At 42.2% G+C, this 16,623-nt stretch overlaps 1 protein-coding gene across 1 annotated transcript; it reads left to right on the plus strand.

Moving 5' to 3' along the window:
• On the plus strand, positions 1–13,987 carry F7 (coagulation factor VII). Its single transcript, XM_007063895.3, has 8 exons — positions 1–879; positions 3,551–3,711; positions 4,087–4,111; positions 4,202–4,315; positions 6,899–7,039; positions 10,815–10,921; positions 12,045–12,165; positions 13,286–13,987. The coding sequence occupies exons 1-8, from the start codon at positions 777–779 to the stop codon at positions 13,825–13,827; spliced, it is 1,314 nt and encodes a 437-aa protein (XP_007063957.2). The 5' UTR covers positions 1–776; the 3' UTR covers positions 13,828–13,987.
• Positions 13,988–16,623: the final 2,636 nt, after the last annotated feature.

A 16,623-nucleotide genomic window follows, 5' to 3' on the forward strand; every position in this document is an offset into this window, starting at 1 on the left:
CTCTGTGTTCTGATACCATTAGTCCTTGATATAGATGAATTCATAGGAATGCTTATTTTTCCAGATACAACTTTATCTGTTGATTCAGTCAAACTACTACAATTATTAATGAAATGGAATTCTGCTCCTCTCCTCTTCTTTTCTTTCCAATATAACTTAAGTCCTTTGTGTAGTAGTACATGGCAATAAGGTACACAGCTCCTTCACTGAAACAAAAAGAGAGCAAAGCAGAACCTGGTATTTCTTGTTAGTTGATTAGTGTCACAATATAAAGTCAGTCAGCGGTTCAGGGTTTTCACTGGGAACCAAGAAGAAAAAGAACATGGTACATTTTAAAGCATCAACAATGTGACCACATTCAGAGATACTGCAAATCTTTACCTTGACCCCAATCAGCCTACTCTTGGCTTTCTGATTCACCTGCAAACTTCTCGGATGGCTATATACAAAATGTAATGTTGTGCTATTCAGGCTGAGGCCTGTAATTTGGCACTTGTGTTTCACATTTAATAGCATTCTGGATTGTTAATAAGAACACGCTGCAACATTCACAATAATCAGCATGGCCTTTCCACACTGTTAATGGGAATTCTTCTCAACCAAGATCTTTGCCTATTTTTAAAGAGAATGTATTAAGGGATTTTGTTTGTTAGTTTCTTCATGAATACAATTATTTGCACGAGTTTCAGCTCTCTCTGTTTAATGACTCCCCTCCTCCAGGTCAAAGCCTTTGAAGCAGAGATCTTTCACCATGCAGTTCTTGCTGAAATGTCAACATGATATTGGGACACTGGCATTTCAGTGTCATCATGGTTTCCAACCACTACTTGGTTTTGCTTCTCTGCTTTTTGCTGCTGCTTCCTCTTTCACCAGCTGCAGGTATGTCCCAGAAACTGTTGTAATGATTATTATTATATTGTTAGCCAAACGATTTTCTTGTGAAGAGTGTTGGATCATCCACAGCAATGGCAGTACTAAAGATTACTAATGAATGTGTCCAAGTCTGCACAGTGTTCTAATGTGCTCGTAGTTTTGGGTGGCGATTGTGTTCACGCACTTACTGTGTCAACTGGGAACAATTGTTTCTAGGCTCATATGTGTAAGTTATCTCACCATATAGAAAGCTACAAACCATCAACTACCTGCCTACTAGATGAAACCAGCAGGAATTCAAGCCTATATGTGGTATTTTAAAAGCAGAGAATCAATTATCAGTCCTTCTCATTCAATCCACAAGAATTTACAAAGGGGATATTACAAAAAATGTAGTGTAATATGAGGATGAACCACGACAACTGAAAGTCGGGTGCCTGGTGTTTAATATGTGCCTCAAAATCAGCTCCCAGGGAACCAAAGGGCACTAGTGATCACAGAGCTCAGGCTATCCACAGACTAACACTCTTCAGCAATGGTGGTCAAACATTTTAGAAAAAATACAAAAAAGAAAATTCTCAGATGATTCCAATGCATCTCCATAGTATTGAGAAGTGTGTGTGTGTGAGTGTGTGCGCCCATAGATAGATAGGTATTCCTTTACTTTAATAATTTAACAAGGACAAATGCCGTAAGAAAACAATTGCAAATAATTAAAAATAACAATACTCAACATACTGCAAGGATAAAACCTGACATGAACATTAGTAAAAGACATTGTGCTATGTGTAGTGCAGCAAATACTATACAGCCGGTAATTATTGTTTTAGGGGGATCTATAGTAATCACGTCTGTATTTTTAAATGAATATATATTTTAGTGATGTTAATGCTGATGTGGAGGCTGGTAGACCAGGAGACTGAAGTCCTCTATTATAAGTATCATGATCAGTGCAAGCTTCCCCACCCCTATCCCATCAGCGTGGCTCGGCACCGCCCTGCAGAGATACCTCCAAGTGCAAGACAGTTCATTCTCCATTAGGAATTATCTTGGAGAGGGAATGGATTGGAAGTACTCTGCTCAAGCTCCATCCTCTATCCCCAACTTTGCCCACCATCCCAGAGTAGTTGCATGTTTCTGCCAAAATGCTCAGAAGAGGAATAGTGAGCAATATTGTCATTTAAATTGTCATCACTAGGCTTCAGAATTAACGTTTAATATGTGGTAGAACACTGTATACCTCACAGACTGATAGTTTTTACAGTCTACTGTGTAGAGATTCAGAAATACACTGGGTCGCATTATTTATTATCAGTTATCATTATATATCAATTTAGCATTTGTTTCACAATAGCGCCTAAAGACACCAGTCAGGACTGGGTCTCCACTACAGCACAACCATAACTCTTTTTTTAAAAGAAAGTTTACATTATTCACAAACTGGTGTAGACAAGAGATGTGCCGTCTTTCATACCACTCCAGTCTGACTTCTGCTCTCCTTGCCCATTAACCCTGGCTCAGACTGCCAGGAAGAGTGCCACGTGGTACCAGTTTGCTGAGTTTAGAAGCCACATACAAGCTCCTCTAGCTGGTGCAAAGACATGGTGATGACTGGCTCAGAATGGAAACTCATCCTGCTCTCCTTTGCCAGCAAAGGTATTGCCATGGCCCAGAGTCTTTTCAGAAGAAAAGTAAGTGGGAATAAATTAGAGCAGTTGTTCTCAAGCTTTGCTTTATGGACCATTAGTGGCCTATGGACTCCATCCTGCTGGTCCAAAGAAGGTACGAGTAGATGAAAGCAGTGAGGGAAAAGGAGTGTGTGAGTGGAGGGGATTGGGAGCCTGAAAAGTTGTGATCCATCCAAAGATCTTTATCTTACCAAGTGAGTTTATATGGAAAATATAGTAAAACACAAGGGTCAGCAGATGAATTGGGTAAATATGAGAGGCTACGTGCCACTTGTCTAATTGTTGTTTGGCTGCCAGAACTAAAGGAAATCCTGTCCTACTTTTTTGAAACCTACCACATGGTGCATGGTAAGTCTTCATGAATTATTTGGATGCAGAACTGCTATAATTCTAGAATCACTACCATTTTCTCGAAAGCTTTGGCCTACATAAAAATCTAGGATCTGTCACTTTACCTCATGTGCAGAAGGGTAGGTAAATAATGTCTCTACAAGATTGTGCAATGTTGCACAATGGGAATGTGCTTGGCGTGGCCTGGCCTGCTTTAAACATTGTTGCAAACAGTTCAGATTTAAAAAGTAAAGGAAGCTGAAATCTCATTGGCTTACAGAAGAACTTCAGCGTTACAAACACCTCAGGAATGGAGGTTGTTCGTAACTCTGAACAAAACGTTATCGTGGTTCTTTCAAACGTTTACAACTGAACATTGACTTACAACAGCTTTGAAACTCTACTATGCAGCAGAAAAATGTTTTCCCTTTATTTTTTGAGTAGCTTACATTTAACACAGTGCTGTACTGTATTTGCTTTTTTTTGTTTTGTTTTGTTCTCTGCTGTTGCCTGATTGCATACTGCCGGCTCCAAACAAGGTGTGTGTGGCTGACTGGTCAGTTCGTAACTCTGGTATTCGTAACTCTGAAGTTCTACTGTACTTTGTTTCTGGAGAGAGAAAATGTGCCTGTAGAGTTCCAATTATTTCAATTTTTCAGTCTTCTTAAAGCAGGAGCAGGCAAACAGCTTGTTGAAAAGACAAAGAAGGGCGAATAGCTTCTTTGAAGAGTTAAAACTTGGGTCACTACAACGGGAGTGCTTTGAGGAAACGTGTTCATATGAGGAAGCCAGAGAAATCTTTCAAGATGATAAAAGGACAGTAAGTAAGGGGGGAGGAGGTCCGGGGGTATTCTGTTGGCCTGATTTTTATCTTGCATCTTCCCATCTTATTAATAGAAACATAAATGGATTTTGACCCTTAAACCTTGGAAGCTGAAAAGTGTCTAATATAGTACCTTTGTCTTATATTACCTGTGTCTTAAAATATACAGAGAGCTGCAAATTAATATTGTGTTAACTTTTAGGCATGTTCTCTAAGTAGGCACAACTTTATTCACCCTTCAACTACCATGTGCTATACCTCTATAATTTGTTTGTTATGGTATTAGACAACATACTTATCCTTTGTACGTGAAATGATGCATAATATTGTCTGGATAATTCCTTATGCCCTTTTTTCCTCTCTTTCTTTCAGATGGAATTCTGGCAGAATTATGTTGGTATGAGAATTTCATGTGTTCTAATAATTACTGAAATTGCACCATTGTAATCCTTCCTGTGAGCCTTACTGATACTGTGTGTTTTTACAGATGCCAACCAGTGTGACTCTGACCCCTGTCAGAATGGTGGGACATGTGTTGACCAATTTCAGGCTTACGTTTGCCTTTGCCCTGAGGAGTATAAGGGCAAAAACTGTGAAAAAGGTCAGGTATTAAATTTTTAAAAAACAAAACACTATGCAAATGCAAGCTGCTCTGATAAATACATTGTTATTTTTAAAAAGGACTGGTAGCAAACATTATTATTGGGCATCGTTCTAGCAGAGAAGAGATCGCTGCCACAGTTAACACTGCTATGTTTAATAAAGCTTCAGTAAACGGGTATTGCAGTCACTCTACAAAGCAGCCACATAATTGTTACACAGTGTAGATCTTCTAAATTTACCTTCTCAACCACCTGAGGGAAAAGGGGCATTTTTCTAACTGGATTATGGTAACCCTTTGGCTTAGAAATGGAAATATTGTATGGTGTGCGTGACATGCCCCCGGGTGCAATCTGGACTGCGTAACCACTGTGCCCCCTTTAACTCTTCTCCCCAGACTTTCTCCTACACTGCTATGCGAGTGTACAGCAAACCCCTCAGGCTCTGTTCACTTAGCCATCAGTGTGCAGAGGCACACCCAGCAAAGTTACATGAATGCTCTCCCAAGCCACTCATGAACTGCACACAGGAAGACCCCAGCGAATTTCCCCAGCCTTGCACCCCAGAAATGTGTGTCTTACACTGCTCAAGGCCTTCTTGATTAATGCAAGCTCACCAGTTAGTTCCCCACTCCCTCAAAGGACAGTGCACATACTCTAGCCTCTGTAATCTGAGCACTTGAGACAAACTCATTGGTTTAGATTAAACATCAAAATAAGTTTACTAACAAAAGAAAGGTAGATTTTCAGTGATTATACGTGGTAGGCATAAAGGTCAGACTTGGTTACATAAGAAACAAAAACTAAACACACATTCTAAATCCTACATTTTATCAGGCTGAGCAAGATTTGAATCCAACAGTTTTTCTTGGCCTACTGGACATTGCAGGCAGTTTTCAGTTCACAGTTCATACTAACTAGTTAAAACCATCCCTTCCTCCCAATTCAAGGAGACTTCTCTTTGTCTTCCAAATGATCTTGCTTCCAGGTGTTGAGATGGGGAGGAGAGAGAGACCCTGTAGTGATGCCACTGTCCCTCATTTATACTTTTCCCCACGTGCTGGAAAAATTCATGCTGTGTCATGGGATTAGGTAGCCCTCATGGTGTACATGCGCTGCTGACCATCCTCCATTATGAATTGCAAATTTTTGTTTGCACCTTTTGGCTACCTGAGGTTTGGCATGTAAGACCTCTGTGTTTGCAGTTTCTTTGTCCTCTCTGAGGGGCTAGTCTGTGGACATTTCCCAGACTCTCAACATGTTTCAGTAGCAAATATGTAGCAAAATCTCATAACATCGTATACAATGATGATGCATACAGTTCAACAGGACAGTAATGGTCAGCAGATTATGACTTTCCAGTGATACCTCACAAGGCATACTTTGCACAAGATTTATCATAATTGTAAAAGGGGTGACCATATTATAGATTGTCACAGTGTGTAAATATATGCACATGAAAAAGGTCCTTGCCTACACTTTCATTAAAAGAACAATGGGCCAGATCCAATGCCCAGTGACATCAGTGGGAGTCTTTTAATTGATTTCAATGAGCATTGGATCTAGCTCTATATACTGACTATTAAATTTAGTACATAAGTACAGTGTAGGCCCAGAGGAGGAGCAGGAGCTTGTCCGATCTAAATGGGTTGCCTAACTAGTGGCTTTAACTACTGTTAAGCATCTGTAATAAGGCATCGATGATCCCAGTCCAGCCTATATTACTCTCACCTCCTACAACCCTTCCCATTTCCTGCTCATGCTTCTCTCCTGACCACAAGCTCTGTCTTCTTTGCCCAGTCCTAACTTTTTTTGTCACCTTTTCATGCTGTCCCACACTAGAACAGCCTCTTAGTCAATATCTGCAAGGTTCCTTCTCCCCCCCTTTAAAAAAAACTTGTGAAAACCAACCTATTTGCTAGTGTTTCCCATCTGGATTATTACATGACCCTCCATACTTACTTATTCTGTTTGTTTGTCCCACATGGTAGCAGCTTGTGTGTCTGGGGCAGGTACTGGATAAATTATTATTATTTATTATTATTATTATTAATAAGCACCCATAAATGTTCAGCCATTCAGATGGCTTGAATTACTGACCATTCAGACATATCTTTTCTCCAGAAGAGAGGTCTTCTGCTGCAGTGGATTATCCTGTGGCCTTCCCAGTGCACTGCTGTGGGTGAAAGGAATACAGTGGTTCCAATTTTTAAATAGACATATTTGACAACAGTTACCATACAGTGACAACAGTGATATCCTATTCTAATTATTGTGAGGATTGCTGTATCTCAGATACCATACTGTGGTAACTGATGACAAATGCTAATTATTTTGAATGGCAATCACTGTATGATTTTTGGTGCATTTTCTGATCTCTTTAATTTGTGCTGGAGTACAAATTAGTTTCCAGTTCTGTACAGCTCTGTCATTAATGTTTGCCTACCAGAAGCAGCTTTCTCTATCAATATATCAACATTAGTGAGTTGCAGGTCACTCTTGGTCAAAATTTACAAACATAATTGACTCGAGTTAAACATAAGACACCACATTCAGGAACTAATGTGTTCTTTTCACGTATTTAGGTCTGAATGACACACTGAAGTGCATTCATGAAAATGGTCACTGTGAACATTATTGCACTGACAGTCCAACCACGATACGACAATGCTTTTGCTCAGATGGCTACATGCTAGCAAGTGATGAAGTGTCCTGTACTCCCCAAGGTAAGGTTATGCAAACCAAGTCACTACAGCAACATATTTTATGGGTAACTTCTTTTTACAGTTGTCTCCAGGAGATGTCAATTCTTATCCAATGAATAGATGCTTCATAACTGTATTTATTTCAGCATATGAGTCAAGACCGGAATAACCCTAATAAAACCAGGGAGAAATCAGTGCTCTTTTTTACTACTGAATAAGACCAACAAACTCGGATACTCTTCTCTAGGGAATAGCAAGACGATATTCTCGCTCATCTGAAGAGATAACAAACTACAGCTGGGTTTTTAAAGGGGGGGAATTAACGGGTGCCAAACTCCCTTGGAAAATCCCTACCTAAATTATTTTCCACTGTATTTTCCACTGAATGCATCCGATGAAGTGAGCTGTAGCTCACGAAAGCTTATGCTCAAATAAATTGGTTAGTCTCTAAGGTGCCACTAGTACTCCTTTTCTTTTTGCAAATACAGACTAACACGGCTGCTACTCTGAAACCTACCTAAATTATTTCATTAGTGGAGCAAGGGATTAAATGCCTCAAATTGCCCCTTCAAGCACAGGCCTGGGTACTATGTGATTATGTGGCCACATGAATAACTGCATCTATGTTCTTTTTTTTTTTCAAGTTGCGATATAATTATTCTCCAAAACATCAGCTTTTATTTTCAAAATATTAAGGAGGAGATTTTCAAAGCTGAAATGGGAGCCAGGCACCTAACTCCCATTTACTTTCACAAGGAGTTGGGTGTCTAGCTGCCCTTTATGCATGGGTAAATTTCCCCCTGTAGCTCTTATGACTGCAATGAAAACCTTTAGAGTGTGAACTGAGTGTAAACTGCTGCCGTGGTGCACGACTGAGTTTGCAGAATGCCTGGACCAGTGGTTCTGAGCGGAGTTACTTGCTCCCATTCATCTCACCGGGGTATTGACATTGAAGAATAATGGTAACAGTTGAACAATTGGGGTATCAACATTGGAAATGATTTCACTAAGGAACATCAATCCAATAACGTGTTTCTCCATTCTTGGCGGTTGCAGCAGATATTGGAGTGGGGCAGTTGGTTTCTGTTTAGGGTTGTTGGGATGAGGACCAAGGAATTCCAGACTCACCACAAACCTCTGACCCTGCCAAAATGGGGAAGAAAATAAGATGTTTCCCTTCCTCAGTGCCCAAATCATCAGTTGTCTCCTTGATTCCAAAAAATCAACACCGCCTTCCATGCCTTCCCATGTAGCAAGTGTTCCTACCCAGCTGTCAGACCTCCAACTCACTCTGACAACTTCTACAATGCCATTATGCATTTTCAGTACCAAAATCCACATCACATTTTATTGTTTATAAACTTCATATGTCCCTCAGTATATCTGAGGGTATGTCTATATTGCAATTAAACAACTGCAGCTGGCCTGGATCAGCTGACTCGGGTGGGGCTCTGGCTCCATGGTGTAGTCATTCAGGGTAGGGCTGGAGTCCCAGAGCCTCGTCTGCAGCCCAAGCCCGAACAACTCCACAGCAATTTTATAGCCCAGCAGCCTGATCCCTGTGAGTCTGAGTCAGCTGACCCAGACCAGCCCCAGATGTTTAATTGCTATGTAAATGAGTCCTGGGGACATCACCCTGCCTGAATGATTAGAGTTAGATGAAAAGGGGTTGTTAAAGGAAGTAGGCTGGAAAGGTAAAAGGTAAAACAATGGCCTAGAAGATGCACCCCAGTAAACGCTCAAATACAAGAGCCAGGTTTATGGCCTATCCCGGCTACAGAGATGTTTTACAAAGGCTAAGACTCTGGAGATCAAAAGACACCAATCTGTTAACAGATCTACCCTACAGAAAGGGATGGGGAGAAAGGGTTGTCAGCTGCTGCAGGAAGAAACAGGCAGACTGAGAGTCAGGGATCTGCAGCAGGCATGCTTTAACAGCCCCCAGATACAATGGGGAGCACCATGGCTGACTCATGTGTACTCACGGCCTTGAGAGGAAGGCCAAGTATAGGTGAGGCAGTTGGGGTGCAGGCCTCCGTTGTTGTAAATCCATTTTTCTGACTACTGTGCACCTATGGGCAAAATAAATCGTACTTCTTTTGGGGAAGCTACTTCTGTGGCCCTACTTACAGGTGCCCAAAGGGAAACTCATGCAGATGCCAAGCCCATTGGATGTGCTAGGCGTCATGGTTGGCAACCGGAGGGATGCCACCTGGAGACCCAGTCTGGGAGTGATTGGATCACAACATCCCACCCCAAAGAGAAGTGGAGGTACAGGCCTGTCACTTAAAAGGGGGAGTGATGAAGCTACTAGTTGGGGGACAGGGGGACATCTCTCCTTCCACCCCCAGCTGCCTTTAGGTGTGTGTAAGTGTGGTGCCTTTTCAAGCTTATTATGCAATTGGCAAAAAGAAGTGTATGACCCAAATTTTCATATGGGGCTGGGGAATGAGCCGACCTCCTGCTCACCTGTCAGTGGCAGCTCCTGTGCTGCAAGGCTGGCCCTGGCTCCCTGCTCCGGTCATTGCAACATGGCACAAAGGGTTACATAGTGTGGTGACCCCATACACCATGTTACAACACCACTCACTCAAATTTGTCCTGGCTGCTCCTCCATCATGATGGAGGGGTGGCTGGGCCAAACCTGAATGGCGCTGTGACCCTGTACGACAGGTTGCAACTCCCATAGTGAGGAGCTGGGCCCCACCCTGTGGGCCAGGACCCATCACTGCAGGGTGAGTGCAGTGCGGGCTTGCTCTCCAGCCTCCTCCCCACACCGTCCCCTGTGGCCTTCCTTCTGCTCCAAGCTGGGTTTAGGGTTGCAGTGTGGGGGCAGAGAGTGCAGCAGGCATGACAATGTGTGAAATTAGCAAGCCACTGGGTATACCTGAAGGTGGTAACATCAATGACCCGTCACATACACCCCACCCTAGCTGCAAAACCTGGCTCTGCCAGTGGAAAGGGGTAGACCAGGGGGACTGGAAAAGGTCTCAGCTGGGTCACCCTACCCAGGGACTGTGACAACACTCAACACTGATCATGTGGGGGCAGCACAAATTATATTGAATTTAATGTCCAAATAAATCAATGAGATACTAATTGTGTTATTTATATTCCCATTTAATTCACTAATAACCTAATTTATCTGAGTCTGTCATGGAATTCCCTGTCTGCTGCTTCAGGGGCCAGAATTGACTTCAGTAGGATCAGGATTTCCTCCTCAGAGTGCTGCAGAATCCTGCAGATTTTAGCTGCCGCTTGTCATAGAGGACATGGGGTCTTGCTTCCTAAGTGGGTAGGAGACGGGACCTCTCCACGTGCACCTCAGGAGGTCAGCAGCTTTTTTTTTTTTTGGGCGGGAACGACAGGAAGTCTAGTAGCAGCAGAGCAGGTGTGACGGAGGATTCAAAGGGAGCCAGTTGTCCTGCCCGCTTTAAAAGATCATCATGAAAACCCTGGAGGAATTAAAGAGGCACTAAACACACTATATCAAAGCCTTTTTCAGAGCTTCCTGTGGTACCTGAGTGCAACTTCTTAACCAAAGGGTCTATATTGTAAAGTAACACCACTTGTGGGCAGCGTCCAGTCAGAAAAAAAACATTTACTCACTGGGCGATTTAAAATACTCGGGGATTAGCAACACCATTAGACTACTGGCTGAATTCTCTGCTGGCATGACTCATGGAGGGAGTTTTCTGGAGTAACCCTAGCAGAGAATTTGGCCCTCTGTGTTTTCCAGTGGATTCATTGTATTTAATCACACTTAGTACTGTGATTTATTTATTGTTTTTCACAGTGGATTACCCATGTGGAAAAATACCTGTTTTGGCAAAGCAAAGTGCAAGTCAGCGGGGGAGAATTGTAGGTGGTTCTGTCTGTCCTCCAGGCGAGTGCCCGTGGCAGGTGAGTCTTCTATTTCATTTTCTGTCATCAACTGAGTCCTTGGGAAAGGAGTTGGATGCACAGTGCTGGATAACAGACACCTCTCTGCAGCCACAGAGTAGCTAGGGCACATCTAAAGGTAATACAAGCTCCCCACCCACCGCCACTGCCTCCCTGATAATATACCTTATCCCTCTGCTGGAGTGACTGCTTTTCCAGGCATGAAATGGCAATTCAGCCTCCTCCATGCTCTGCCCATCCAGTCTTTGGCCTTATTGGTGAGATTGCCCACAAGCGTGTCAGCTGTAGTTACTGGGATGTGAACTCTTGGGCAAAATAGGCAGAATCAATAACATATGCTAGCAAAATTATCCAAGGGAAGATTTTTTTTCCCTCCCATTTGCCATGCAATTGGTGTGAATGGTGGGTTCAAGCATGAGGGAATAAAAAAAGAGAGAGTGTAGCGATGCAAAACTCTTCCCTAAATTCTGTGTGTAGAGTAGCCAAGTTGTCAATTGTCTACTTTGGGGCCAGGCACGAAGTTTCTCTTTGAGCAAATAGGAAAATAAAACCCTTTATTTCAGGACTAATAATTTTAGTAATTTAGATCCAAGCACATTCCTGTGTAAGATTTAAATTCTGAAAAGGCAAAGCACAAGACATAGAAACATTGCCAAGATCTCAAATGCTGATACCTTTACTCTCACTGTGTACCTTCTTCCATGAGTAGTCCTAACATGATACCTTTGCTTGTAGATTAAGGAGCCACTCAGCATGAGCATTTACAGCCTACTTATAAATGTGTTTGCATCTGAGGCTGGGATTTTCAAAGAGCCCAAGGGAGTTAAGTGCTCAACTCCTATTGACTTTCCACGGAAGTTGGATGCCTAGTTCCAATAAACCCCTGAATTACTTTAAGCCTGAGTTACTAAAATGATTCGTCTAAAAACCTAGGTCCACCTGGGCTATGCACCATAGTCCCTTCCTTGAAGATCTAATGGTAACTTCACCAATCAGCAGTTAGGAAAATGATGACTACACATGGTCCTTGCAGGCTAAATAAGATGAATGTTCTCTGTAAATTCTATAGAATTTCAGGTGAAACAAATTGGTATAACGTAAAAGTTTCTTTTGCATATTTCAGGCTCTGCTAATAGAGAATGAGAAACAAAAGTGTGGGGGTTCCCTGCTGGCGCCGAGCTGGGTGGTTACTGCCGCTCACTGCTTAGAGAACACACATCCCAAACAGCTCCGAGTAAAACTGGGTAAGTCTTTCACTTGCCTCACTTTTTCAAACTTTGTGGCCCAAAATTTGTTGTCAGCTTTGCTTGTGTAAATTCACAGTGATTCCTCCCAAGTCAGTGGAGTTATGCCACTTTTACACGGTGCGACTCTGCAAACATTTGGAAGGGTTAAATACAACCAATATCTGTCAAAAACTGATTACAAATACAATGGCCATCTGTTTGCTTATGACGGAAGGAGTTAGCGATTCCTAAATGACCTCTCGGCCATAATGTAAGTCTCAAAAAACAGAAGTCTTACAAAATGACAATTCCACGGCTGGGATCAAAGTGGCTCTAAACTTGCTGAATTACCCCCATTGTAATGGAGATGGGCGAACACATTAATTACAGTGCAGAGTGTAAAGGTGTGAATGGCGTCTGCCTCTGCACCAGGGAACCCAGCCTTGAGAAGGGTTTGGGGCAGTGGCAGACAGGGCCAGTTAGCAGCATGACTCCAGGAGGAACTCTGCTGTCACGGAGTGGCAGAGGAAAAGTTTTCCCCATGGACAATCAGGGAGAGCCCGGTCAACCCCTCAGTCCCTCCTGTTCTTGGCCCACTCCCTGATTGGCTCATGGACCCTTCACAGTGTGGGGGAAAGTGGGGTACATGCTGTGGAGATGGCACTCTGGTTTCTTCTCCCCCACTGCTGGGAAATGCAGATGCCAGTGGGGTTACACTCAGGATGAATTTGGCTCCTAGTGTCTGGTACTTAGGTGTGTATATATATAAAACCTTGTCATGGAACCTAGTCTAGTCTTTTCTGTGCTAGAATTTAGTCCTGGAATAGCCATGCTGGGTAGTTCTAATGCAGTAATAGGCCCTCTTGAAGCTGCACCCTTACTTTGCTTGTTTCTGCTGTAATTCTGTCACTGAACCCTATTCCACGTCTTCTGTCAAGGGAGAAAGCTGGAATGAAGGAAGAGGTACTGTCTCTGCTGAACCAAAGAAAAGAATGAATAATGCAGGATTCAGTGGTGGCCATGGAAATGTAGTAAGAAGAGAAGAAATGTCAGCTTAGTGATCTCTTTCCATAAGAGCTGTGTGGTGTTAAGGAGCTTACTATTTATGTGAACCTGACGGGTTTAATTCCTTTTCTAGGTGAGCACCGAATAGATCACGAGGATGAAGGGGAGCAAGAACGGAAGGTTTCTGAAATCATAATGCATGAAAAATACATTCCAGGAACAACTGACCATGACATTGCCCTGCTGCGCCTGGAGGCACCTGTTAACTTCAGTGATTATGTGGTACCGATATGTTTGCCTGAGAAACAGTTTGCAACATCTGAGCTGTCCTCCATTAGATTCTCCACAGTGAGTGGATGGGGGCGTCTACTAGAAGGAGGTGCTACTGCTGCTGTCCTGATGAGAATTGATCTGCCACGTGTAAAGACACAAGAGTGTATGCAAAAGACCAACTTAAATATTACAAAGAACATGTTCTGTGCAGGAGACCTCAGTGGGACTAAAGACGCCTGCAAGGGGGACAGCGGCGGACCTCATGCCACAAAGTACAAAAACACCTGGTTTCTGACAGGGATTGTCAGCTGGGGGAAGGGTTGTGCTACCGAAGGCACTTACGGGGTTTACACAAGGGTGTCTAAATATCTCGAATGGTTAAACAATCACATGGATTCATAAGCTGCCAGGCTTCCTCTAGTCAGAATGTTTCCAAACTGCAGAGTTGTCTTTGAGTCCCACCTGGGACACTTCCTTGTTTGGCATTCTTTCAGGATCTTAAATAAATTACCCACACACTGAAATAATGATTTGAAACCAATCTCTTTCCCGTTCAGTCACATTAAACTCATTCACCTAGCTGCATTGTTTGTACATTATGTTAAAAGAGAAATTACTCTGCAGCAACCTTATTGAAGGTTGTAGCATTTGTAAATTATATTTCCACAGCCTTACCTTACATCACACCTGCAAATGCAAAAGGCAAACCTTCATATGAGTGATCTGTCCTAAGATCTGTCCAAAACGAAAGAAGTAGGAAAAGACTCTTTCCAGGTTTCTAAGTCTTTACTGAGGGCTTTGTTTCATTTTTCTTAAATCAAATAATAATATAATATTGGTAACAATTATAATATTGACCCATATTTGTGACTGATACATCTGACTTTAAGGTAACTTTGCTCTGGTATAACATTATTACATTATGAGAACAAAGGGAATTTGAATGCTTATTATGCAGCCCTGTACAGCAACAGTGTTGAAACTGTGGCTTTTGTCATTTCTGTGTGTAGAATGATACATTTTAAGGCCAGAACCATTATGTTCTGACCTCCTGCATAGCACAGGCTATTGCTGGTTGCACATGCCAATAATTGTTTTCACATGCAATTGATAGTATATGAAAAAAGTGGGTATGCACAATGAGAGGCTGCACTGTGGTCTCTTTGAAAATGTGTCTCCAAATGTCATTATGAAGGCAACATAATATATTAAGGGAGAAAGGTAGATATAATAGATCTGAATTTTAGAAAATCATTTACTCTCCAAATTAATTCAAATCAGTCTGAATAGCAGCACTGTCACAAGGACTGGCTGAAGAACAGTAAACTAATGATACATGGTAATTCACTGAGGTGGGACGATATTTAGGGGGGTTCTGCAGAGATCCATGTTGGGTCTCATTTTAGTTAACATCTTCATTAATGATACAACGGTGGCAGTATACGGATCATATTCAAAGCTGCAGATGCCATTGAATTGGGAAGAGCAACAAATTCCAGTAAAGACAACGAGATAATGCAACGGGACCTAGAAAGATTTTTAAAAATGGAAGAAAATAATGAAGGAAGATCCAGCTTGGAAAAATGAAAACTAATACATCTGGGGGGAAAGATAATCCAGATCACAGATATTTAGTGTTGGGTGAGAAATCTGGTAAGTAATAGTGCAGAACAGGCCTATAGGTTATAGTGACCAGCAAATAAAGCATAACCTTTCAATGAGGCAATTAAAAAAACAAACAATCCAGTTCATTTTGAGATTCTTGAGGCAGGACGTCTTGGAGCAGAGAGTTAATAGTTCCTCTATGTAGGGCTCCATTGTGAATGTTATATTAACTTCTGGTCCACTCATTTACAGAAAGATACTGACAAACTGGAGGGTATTCAGAAAAAAACAAGAAAAATGATGAGGTGGCTAGATGGACTGCTTTACAAAGGATGTTTTAACTACAATTTTAATATGTGTATCTTGGCTAAAAAAATGATTGAGGCAGAGAGTGAAAGTGAACTCCTAAGGTATCAAAGGTGTGAACTCAAAGGAAGCAATTGTTTAATGGGATGAATGGGGCGCTACCTAGGTGCAATGGGGTGAAAATATAAAAAGGAAGATTGAGGCAAAATATCCTGACAAATTTCCTGACAACGGGATTTGTTCAATTGAGAAATAGTCCCCAAAATATGTAGTGGAAACCCCATCCCTTGTGATATTTTAAGCTTTACTGGACAAAAGTCTACAAAATAAGTGAGGAAGCATAAGAAACAATCCTGCCACAGCCGAGAGTAGGGACTTCCTTGAGGACCAACGCACTCTGGGGGATCTATAGCACTTCCACTCCTGATGCTGGAAAACAGAAGAAAGGGTTCAGCTTTAAAAGATCCTTCCTGGCCTGGGGGGTGGGGCAACAGGTCTACCTGCCACTCCCCTGGCCCCAAATACTGAAGTTGTTGAAAATGGGTCAGCTGGGTCCAGTCCTTCACCCTGAAGATGTTGGAAGAGAAGGGTGTAGAAAGCAACTGAAAACTACTAAAGGTAACTGGGTGGATACCTCGGGGGTCTGATTCAGGAGCAGGTCAATTCCTAGACTCCACAGGAGTCAGGGAATTACTGAGCTCTTCAACCTTCCTCCCCACTGGACCAAGAGAAGGGAGAGGGCACTCTTATCACCTGCCAAATGGTCCAGGCAGTGGGAGCGTTGACAACCCTAGCTCTGAGCACCTCTTGCAGCTAGCATGGATGACAACAGTGGCCTATTAAACAAAACCATCTAATCATGAATATTAGCTGTAAATTTCCATCTTATTTAGACAGCCAAATATGGCCTATTTTGTTGCCATCCCGGTCATTTTTATTCAGTTTGCTTATTAATATATCCTTTCCATCTCTAGGCTATTTATAGCCTATCTATAAAAGCTTTGTCGTCTTATATTGAAAAATCACAATGCACCCAATTAGATTTCTTTCAAAAATATTTCGCTTTTATTACACATAGAAAAGGTTTCCAAGAAGTTTTCTGACTAAAATAGCCAGCTTCCAAAACCTCACCTTCTCCAGCATCCCCAGCTCTTCTTCTGCACAACTCTCTCCAGAGCATATAATGAAGCAGACGTGCAGATTAGAGAATTAGTTGCAACAGCATTTCCTCTTCAGTCTGTACTCAGACCCCGTCTAACCAATAGAAATGCAACAGCTCACATGGAT

Source organism: Chelonia mydas, chromosome 1 (assembly GCF_015237465.2).
Source record: "Chelonia mydas isolate rCheMyd1 chromosome 1, rCheMyd1.pri.v2, whole genome shotgun sequence".
Lineage (NCBI taxonomy): Eukaryota > Metazoa > Chordata > Testudines > Cheloniidae > Chelonia > Chelonia mydas.

Coding starts and splice junctions, on each gene's coding strand:
- F7 (XM_007063895.3), top strand. CDS start 777: ATGATATTGGGACACTGGCATTTCAGTGTCATCATGGTTTCCAACCAC. Junction 4,316..6,898: donor GGGCAAAAACTGTGAAAAAG/GTCAGGTATTAA, acceptor TCACGTATTTAG/GTCTGAATGACACACTGAAG. Junction 12,166..13,285: donor ACAGCTCCGAGTAAAACTGG/GTAAGTCTTTCA, acceptor TTCCTTTTCTAG/GTGAGCACCGAATAGATCAC.